Source organism: Polyodon spathula, chromosome 2 (genome assembly GCF_017654505.1).
Source record: "Polyodon spathula isolate WHYD16114869_AA chromosome 2, ASM1765450v1, whole genome shotgun sequence".
NCBI classification, from domain to species: Eukaryota; Metazoa; Chordata; class Actinopteri; order Acipenseriformes; family Polyodontidae; genus Polyodon; species Polyodon spathula.
Genome location: NC_054535.1, coordinates 97505753 through 97515142, shown reverse-complemented (window position 1 = coordinate 97515142; position 9390 = coordinate 97505753). Strand labels below are relative to the sequence as shown.

General features: G+C 39.2%; 1 protein-coding gene across 1 annotated transcript; it reads left to right on the top strand.

Moving 5' to 3' along the window:
* Positions 1 to 3616: 3616 nt before the first annotated feature.
* LOC121327264 (MADF and BESS domain-containing protein) lies at positions 3617 to 5086 on the top strand. The gene is given in 2 exon segments (XM_041271192.1): positions 3617 to 3746; positions 4947 to 5086. Coding segments are annotated over 2 exon segments (270 nt in total).
* The last annotated feature ends 4304 nt before the right edge of the window (positions 5087 to 9390 follow it).

The following is a 9390-nucleotide window of genomic DNA, read 5'->3' as shown; positions in this document are numbered from 1 at the left end:
GATGAAAAAGTCAATAGAAAAAGCTCACCAAACCTGTATGAAAGTTCGGATAATTACTTGGGATGAATGTGGACGATGATGTAGAGGTCTTCAAGAGATGAAAAACATTGAGAGCGATGAAATGGATGTTTGATGAATACTGAGGTTGCCAACAGTCCAGAACAGATGCACACAAACATACAACCACACACTCCAGCAAAAAACACAAAAGAAACTACCCACCTAATTAAGCAAAAAACGTTAACTAGACAATAAACTAAAGCAGCAGACAAAAAGAAAACAAAGGCTAAAGAATAATATCTAGCTAACAGTATAAAGATTAGGTTTCAAAAGGTTGACAGACTCTCTCACAAAGGTGTTAGCTACAGGAAAAAAAAAACACACTCCTCACCCCCCCACAATCAGAGAAATAAGAGACAGGTGAAGATTGACTGTGTGAGAGGATTGGTAGATGAACGGGGAGTAAGAAGGAAAGAAATGGATACTGAGAAATGTAGTTTTTATAGGTTGGCCTGGCCAGGCTACTGCCTTTACTTAAAGAGACAGGTGAGTGAAAATGGCATGCACATATGTAGCAACAGTGCTACAACACTAGTTGGCTACATTGTAAAATTCACATTTTCTTTCACAGAACAGGTTGCTAATTTACATAAACCGTGGGCTTATGTATAAAGCATGTGGTACAGGGTGAAGCTGATCCAGAACAAGGCCTAGTCACTCTCTAAAGATTTTGGCATTGGACAACTATACATAGTTTCATGGATATTCATTAAGACACATGTATTTAAGTCAATCCAAAGGTGAAACTGCAATCTCCTCGTCCATAATTTCCACTTCACATAAGAATGGAAATTTTATGGAATAATTTTGCCACCTTCCACTGAATTTCTTTACAACTTGTAAAAGCTATAGGACAACAACATCTTTTCTACTGTGTCATATATCTTGCAATTGTATTGTTTCACAGAGGTCCCTGTGTCCCCTCAAGTAAAACCACTCTCTCACAGGTTGAGTGGTAAGATCAGGAGGTCTTGAATCCTGGTGATTTTGGGTGGGATGGCTGCATTGACCTTTACTCTCCGGTGAGTTGGGGAGAAATATAGTCTGGGGGTAATTTACTTCATCATGCTTGAAAGACACCATACTTAGTAAAATCTGTTGCTTTGGGGGTAAAATGTGTCTATTGGCTTGACAGAAGAAATGAAAGCTGTTCATTGTCAGTTCAGGTACAGTGCTGTGTGTTTCTCTCTAGTTCACAATAAATCAAAACATATAGGGAGGGTGCAACTATCATTTTATTAAAATTTAAATTGTATTTTATTCAATTATCTAATTGTATTTTGTAATAATCCATCAAATTTTAAAAAGTGCATTATTCTAAGGGAACCTTTTGGCCTCAAAATTTAATGTAACAAAGTGCCAGATGAGAGCGAGATGTAATAAGAACAGTAAAATCCAAGGTCTCTTCATTCCTTGAGAAGTAGTGCCAGGTTGAGCCTGACAGTCTACTTGATATAGGACATGCGAGTCATGACATTCATTATTTAAGTGATCTGAACCTTATTAAATGTCATCAACGAAAATGGAATGCTGAGATCTCAGCTGGTAGCACATAGGTGGACAGATATTAATTTCTGTACTACTTTTCAATGAAATTGATATTTATCCTGTTTACACATGCAGTGGAAAAAAGCTCTCTGTTTTCTATGCTGTCTGACTTCTAATGCTGCTCTGTTAAGGCTCTCTAGTCCAACAGGGGTATTATGATGTCTAAAGATGTGGCTAATCTGAAAAATGCTCTCATTTTATTGGTAATTGAGTTAGGATTTAATCTGACAGCAACCGTAATGGAGCAAAACATCTTCATGGAGGAATCAATGGTTGTTTTATTGTAAGGGTTTGTGTGTGTTTTATTAGTATACACATGTGTGCTTGTAAGAAGGGGAGAAGGACATAAAGATGTTTATATTGAGTACAAAACAATGAGGCATGTGGTGAATACCCACCCCCCACCCCCACCCCCGGTATGGAATACCATATGATTGCCACTACATGCCCAGTGTATCATTATTACCCTGTTTAGATATTGGATATTGGATATTAGCCTATAAAGTACATACCTCTGAAGTTCACTGTAAAGAGCTATGCTTCCTTTCCCCCGTAAGTATTTTCTGTTTTCTATTTTAATTATCTCATGCTGTACAGTACAACTGGAGATATTTTTATATTTTTGTTATATTATAAAATAATTAGAATGTTCCCTACAGTGCATTAGTAATTATTAATGGCCTTTTATTAACATGAACATACTGTTAATAAGCATTGCTGTTGCCATTATTTGTGTTGTTGACAGGTTAGATGGAATCCCTGCACTGAAAAGTTCATATCCAACCAGCAGGGGAAACAGGAGGAACCTGTCCATCCAGCGGGCTTTGGTAACTATGAGGTTAACATTCTGTAGGAATTGGCCATCATGAAATGTGTCTTCTATAGTGTATGACAGTCAACTAAAATAAAGTTTAATCAGAACTAAAGTATATGTTGGATGGGTGGCACTGGATGAAAGCAACATTCCTTAATAAAGAGAAGAAAAAAGAAAAGGTGGAATAAAGGTCAGGCAAGCAACACAGATTATGTTTTGTTTGTCAATGTGTCATTACACTGACAATATTGGGGGGGGGTGTAGGGGATTGCTAGCAATTATGTTGCCATAGTAACTGTACTGTAGGCAGGAGATAACAAGGTCGACAGAACTGTAGCAGGCAAGAGACTGAGTGTGAAAAGGAAGAGCAGAGTAAAAATTAAGCTGGAAATAAAGATTCACTAAAAAACAGACTAGCTTAGCTAAAACAAGACCTGCATTTAAATACAAACATAATAATAATAATAATAATAATAATAATAATAATAATAATAATCATGAAAGCAATATTTTAATATATTATACATATGTGTTGTTGATGTTGTTGTTATCCATGCCAAAAACAATTAACCTCATAAAAAAAAAAAAAAAGATACAGGGTACTTAAATCATGTAAAGTATTTGAATTACATATTCTTGCCGCACTGTAACCCTAAACAGCCCTGCTCTTGTGACTATCTGTATAAGCAGAACAAGTTTGCCAACCGTCTATGAACTTACGGACAGTCAGTAAAAAAAAGTCAGAAAACATAAAACCCTAAATAACAAAAAATGTCTGTGATTTTAGATCAAAATAAAGTATGGTATATTGTTATTGCTTTTTTGTCTTTCCCAATCAGCTAGAATTACATATACCAGCAGCCTATGTGATGGAAGTGAAAAGTATTAAAGAAAGTATGACAATTAACAGTACAGATTGCTATTGGAAATATGCTGGATAGCCTAGAAGTGGAATTTACGCAGCACAGGTGACTCACTTGATGGCTCTTAAGGGGCATTCACACCAAATGCGATGCTGAAAATGTTGAAAAAAATGTTGAAGTCATTGTTTTCAATGAAGGTGGTCACACTGACTGCGACGTGTAAGTGTTTAAATATTTTCAACTTTTGCTGCTCTGCTTCATGACATATAACACCAGTAACCAATCAGGGGAAAGTAGGAGGGTCCTTTGCTAGAAAGACGGAAAACGGAAAATGGAAGAAAAATTAATTTTAACAGTCCCTGAATTCCCAGAGTTGTACAATACAACTATAAATATATACAGTGATATTAACAGAAAAGCCACTGCATGGAAGGCTATGCGTGCCAAGATGGGATTATTGGGTAAGTGAATATTAAGTATATGTGTACTTGTTATTACTTATGTAAAGTTGTTTCAGAAAAGCTTTTTTTTTTTTTTTTAAATCCAGGTACATTATTGTGTAGTAATAGCTTTTATTTTCTAAAAAGCATCCTTCGAATTTTTTTTTTGTTTAATAGCAAAGCCAAACAATTACTGAATACAATAACACCATATATGAGACAGTGGCTTAACTCCACATTGAAAATAACTTTATATGCACCTGCTACTCATAGCATTTCCTGATAAATAAAATCACTATTACCGTAGACAAACAAAAAGATCAAACAAACATTTTATGTGGTCTAACAATTTTTAACAAAATGTTTAGCTTCCCGTTTTGAAGTGCTTTCCCTAAAGCTGAGCTTGTCAGTGTACACCCATCACTGTTTCTACAAAATACTGTAAAGCAGTAATTGGCATCCACTAGTGTCAAAAGCACAATTGAGAAGCTTCCTTTGTAGTTATAAAACTGTAACCCAGAAGAAGGTGGTGCTGGATCACCATATGCTTCCCATTAATTGCTCCCAGACAGTCCTCTTTTTTGGGTACTCTGACACAAGAGACACACTTCAGTAACTATGCCAGCTACTGTTAAAACACCTACACGATAAATGAGAGGGATTGTGTAGTATGAGACCCCTATTCGCAAAAACCTGCAATGAGATACAAAAAGATGTATTTATATTTCAGCCAAATGAATTATATTATTATTATTATTATTATTATTATTATTATTATTATTAATAATAATAATAATAATAATAATAATAATAATAATAATAATAATAATAATAATCCTACTGTCATCATTAAAACATTCCTTTTATTTAATTTTTTGTTGTTTAGAGGAAGAGTGCTGGAAAAAAAAGAAAGAATTTGACAGACAGGTTTATCAAGGAGAAAAACTGGAGCTGCAGAAGTGAGTCACCGGTGTTGGAAATATAACCAGGTGGTGCCATTCCTGACTCTCTTCATACAGGCAAGGCCCACTACCAGCAACATGCCTGAAAGGAGGACGGCAGCAACTCTGACCATCTTGTCCATGAGATGGAAGGGAAGCACAGTGAGCTGGAGACACCTCACATTCCCCCTCTTCAATGCTGAGGCAGAAGAGGAGAAGACAATCCACTGGTCTCGACAGCTTTGAGGAATGTCTTTTATCTGTCCTTAAAGACAATCAGCCCTTCAACCAAAGCCCATAGATGAGGATAACATGTTCATTTTGAGTTTCCACACCAACATCAAGAGACTGCCTTATGAAAAAAAGCGTGCAACTAAGCTTAAAATCCACTAAATTCTGTTTGAAGCTGAATTTAATTAATTAATATTAATAATAATATATTTTATGACAAATAAAGCATTGTCATCTTTAATACTAATGAAAGATTCCTGTGAAAGTTGTTCATGCATATTGGACTTCACTATTGCTGGAGCATATATTTTATATGAATTTATATACATTTAATTAGGATCCTTAGTTGATAAATGATTTTTTAAAGTTTGTATGTGTGTCTGTGTGCAATCCTAAATTAGCTCAGGTGTAACCAATCACCTTCAAAATCACACACACCAAGTTAAGTGGCCTCACCTGTGTTAAATTGTAGCGATTCACATGATTTCAGGATAAATTCAGCAGTTCCTGATATAAAAGGTTCCTCTGTAGTGGATTTCAAAGCAAAGATTCAACCATCACAGCCTGGAAGGCGCTTTAAAAAAAAAAAAAAAAAAATGGGGAAAGAAGAGCAGACAGCGGCAAAGGCAGGAAAAGCAGCAGCTGAAGAAATGTAAGCTGCAACTTCAAAGACAAAGTTGGTTAATTACCTGGCGGTAGACATGGGAGATCCACCGGTCACTCCAATAAAGAGAGGTGAGCCGCCTTCCCGGGAGCCAGAGAGGGGTGAGACGCCTTCCCGAGAACCAGAGAGGGGTGAGACGCCTAAGGCCAAGCCCAGAGAGGGAGGAGGAGCTTCCGTCGCTCCCAGAGGCCAGAGAGGGGCGAGGAGCTGCCGTCGTCCCCAGAGCCAGAGAGGGGCGAGGAGTCGCCGTCGCTCCCAGAGCCAGAGAGGGGGGAGGAGCTGTGAAAGGTCGCTCCCAAAGCCCGAGAGCCCGAGAGCCAGAGAGGGGGATCTGCAGATCGCTCCCAGGGCCATGGGTCGCTAAAAAAATAGAGAGAAAGGGAGGAATATCTGCTGTCAAAGCTGTCGCTTCAGAGCCAGAGAGGGTGAGGATCTTCCGTCGCTCCCAGAGCCAGAGAGGAGGAGGAGCTGCCGTCGGTCCCAGAGGAGGGGGGAGGATCTGCCGTTGCTCCCAGATTAAGAAATAAGAGCCAGCATTGGAGTATGGCCAGAGAGGGAGGAGGATCTGCCGTCGCTCCCAGAGCCAAGAGGGATGAGGAGCCTCCGTCACTCCCAGAGAGAGAGGAGTGAGGATCTGCCTAGCCAGAGAGTGAGGAGGATCGCCGTCGCTCCCAGAGCCAGAGAGGGAGGAGAGCCAGAGAGGGAGGATCTGCCGTCGCTCCCAGAGCCAGAGAGGCACTCCCAGAGCCAGAGGGGGGTGAGGAGCCGCCGTCGCTACCAGGAGGGAGGGGTGAGAAACTGGCTATGCAACTCCCGAAAGCTGACCTTGGCAAGACAGGGGATGAATAGTCAGAGCCCGACCAGGGAGGAGCCGCCGCTCTCAGAGCCGAGAGGGAGGAGGAGGAGCCACCGCTCCCAATAGAGCCCGAGAGGGAGGAGCCGCCGCCCTCAGAGCCCGAGGGGGAGGGCACCAGGAGAGGAGCCGGGACGCCGCCGTCGCCGCCCTCGCCACCAGAGGGAGCCGGGCCGCGCCTCCCTTGGAGCATGGTCAAGATGATTATTAAGAAATAGAAGGTGGATGGCACCACCAAGACCCTGCCTAGATCAGGCTGTCCCTCCAAACTGGATGACCAAGCAAGAAGGAGACTGATTAGAGAGGCTACCAAGAGGCCAATGGCAACTCTGCAAGAGCTACAGGCTTTTATGGCCAAGACTGGTCAAAGTGTGCATGTCACAACAATATCCCAAGCACTCCACAAATCTGGTCTGTACGGTAAGGTGGTAAGAAGGAAGCCATTACTCAAGAAAGCACACCTTGAATCCCATTTGAAAAAACACTCAGGAGATTCTGTAGCCATATTGCAAAATGTTTTTGTGGTCTGACGAAACTAAAATGGAACTTTTTGGCCTAAATACAAAGCATTATGTGGCACAAACCCAACACAGCGCATCACCCAAAAAACACCATCCCTACTGTGAAGCATGGTGGTAGCATGAGGATGTTTCTCCTCAGCAGGGACTGGGGCACTTCTCAGGATAGAAGGGAAAATGAAAAGAGCAAAGAAAAGAGAAGTCCTTGAGGAAAACCTGCTGCCCTCTGCAAGAAAGCTGAAATTGGGACGGTAGTTCACCTTTCAGCATGACAACGACCCAACTCACACATCCAAAGCTACATTGGAGTGGCTAAGGAATAAAAGGTAAATGTCCTTGTGTGGCCCAGTCAGAGCCCCGACCTAAATCCAATCGAAAATTTGTGGCATGACTTGAAGATTTCTGTCCATCAACGCTGCCCAAGAAAGTTGACAGAGCTTGAACAGTTTTGTAAAGGGAAATGGTCAAATATTGCCAAATCTAGGTGTCCAAAGTTGGTAGAGATCTATCCCAACAGACTCACAGCTGTAATTGCTGCCAAAGGTGCTTCCACCAAGTATTAACACAGGAGGGTGGAGACTTATCCAATTATGATCTTTCAGTTTTGTATTTTGAATATAAAAACTTTTTTCCCCTTAACAGTGTGGAGTATAGAGTGTAGATATGTGGAAAAAAATCCTCATTTAAATGCATGAAACTCTGAGGCACTGACACAACAAAATGTGAAAAAAGTTCAAGGGCATGTAGACTTTCTATAGGCACTGTGTGTGTGTGTGTGTGGGGGTATATATATATATATATATATATATATATATATATATATATATATCATATATATATATATATATATATATACCTGGGTCAATAATAGTTTAAATACTTTCACATATTTCTGTGTAACACTGTAAGCCTAATTGTTATTCTGCATTCAAAGCAGGTTAACCCCTGTCCTTTTAACTATTACACCTGCTGCCATTAACAGAGCTACTTTAGAGTATATTTTATAAAAGAGTATTTTCCAATAATATTTACTTTGTGAAAGATTTTGAGCACTGTCAAATAATATTAACTTTGTGAAAAAGGTTTAAATTGTTATAGTTACAAATTAAATACCTTTTAAATACATTTGTACAAGGTCAGATAGATAGATAGATTGATTGATTTCATATAATTTTCAAGAACTCAACTGATGGATATTGCGAGGCGCGCTGCTGGACTGATAGTTTCTCTATAGTTAGTCCACATTCTTGTAATGATTGGCCCAAATTTACTTAGGCAATCGAATTGGGCATGATCAAGCCGAAAGAAGATTTGAAATCTATCCTTATCAATCGAAGCTCTTGTATCAGCCGATGGTATTCGCCATACTTTCTCCTTTGCTTGAGGTTGTCATGGACCCACAATCTTCATGTATTTTTTTTCTTTCTTTAGTAGAGCAGGGCAATACCAATTTTCTTATTTTCATTGCTGTTCATGATTCCAAATTAATTATCGGGTTGTCAAAGGCGTTTATCTGAGTACCACTGATTACTAGCTCTTTTATAGTTTCCCGCCCAAAGGTTTGGCATGATGTGATGAAAGCAGTTGTATTTTTTAAAATCATGTATATAAAATAATGCTCAATAATATTAATGTAGAATGATGCCTTTACCCCACACTATCTTTGCCCATACCCAGAAAACCAGACAAATCTCAAAACTCACAATCAAAGAAAGAATATCTCCATTTTTAAAAGCAACATGTTTTTTTTTTTTGTTTTTTTTTTTTAACAAACAAACATACACTGTATGTACCTGGCAGTAATTAAAGGGGGGTGGGGTGGGAGTGTTAAAATGAGTTTAAAAAAAAAAAAAAAAATTCTAGTGTTTTGTTCCTCATTACTTGAAATATTTAGCTTTGTGTTTAATACACACACACACACACATATATATATATATATATATATATATATATATATATATATATATATATAAAGGTATAACAAGGTTTTCCCGTCCCACTGGCATTTACTGTTTGTTGCTTGGCAATCAAAGGTCACTGTACATGCAGCCGTAACGTAACAACAGACCGCCCACTGACTTTCCCCTTGCTGCCTTCAGTGTGAACGGTGGTCTGCGGCGACAGAGTGACGCGCAAGAAGTCAGCATGCACATCGCGTTCCGTGTGAACACCTGTTTAGACGGGATCTGGTGGCTAATGAATACTGGCACAAAATTGCGCTCTTGTCTACACCTAGTGGACAGCCACGTTTTCCTACACTTGCCAAGTTTTCCATTAATATGTTGGTTTTGACACACAGTACTGCAAAAATTAGAAAGAGGTTTTTTTCTGCGATGAACCTTGTAAAAACAAACTTAAGAAATAAACTGTATACAGACATTCTGAATCGAATTCTGGCCTTCAAGATAGCTATTTAAAACAGGGCCAGCTTTAGATGAACAAAACAAATGTGTAAATT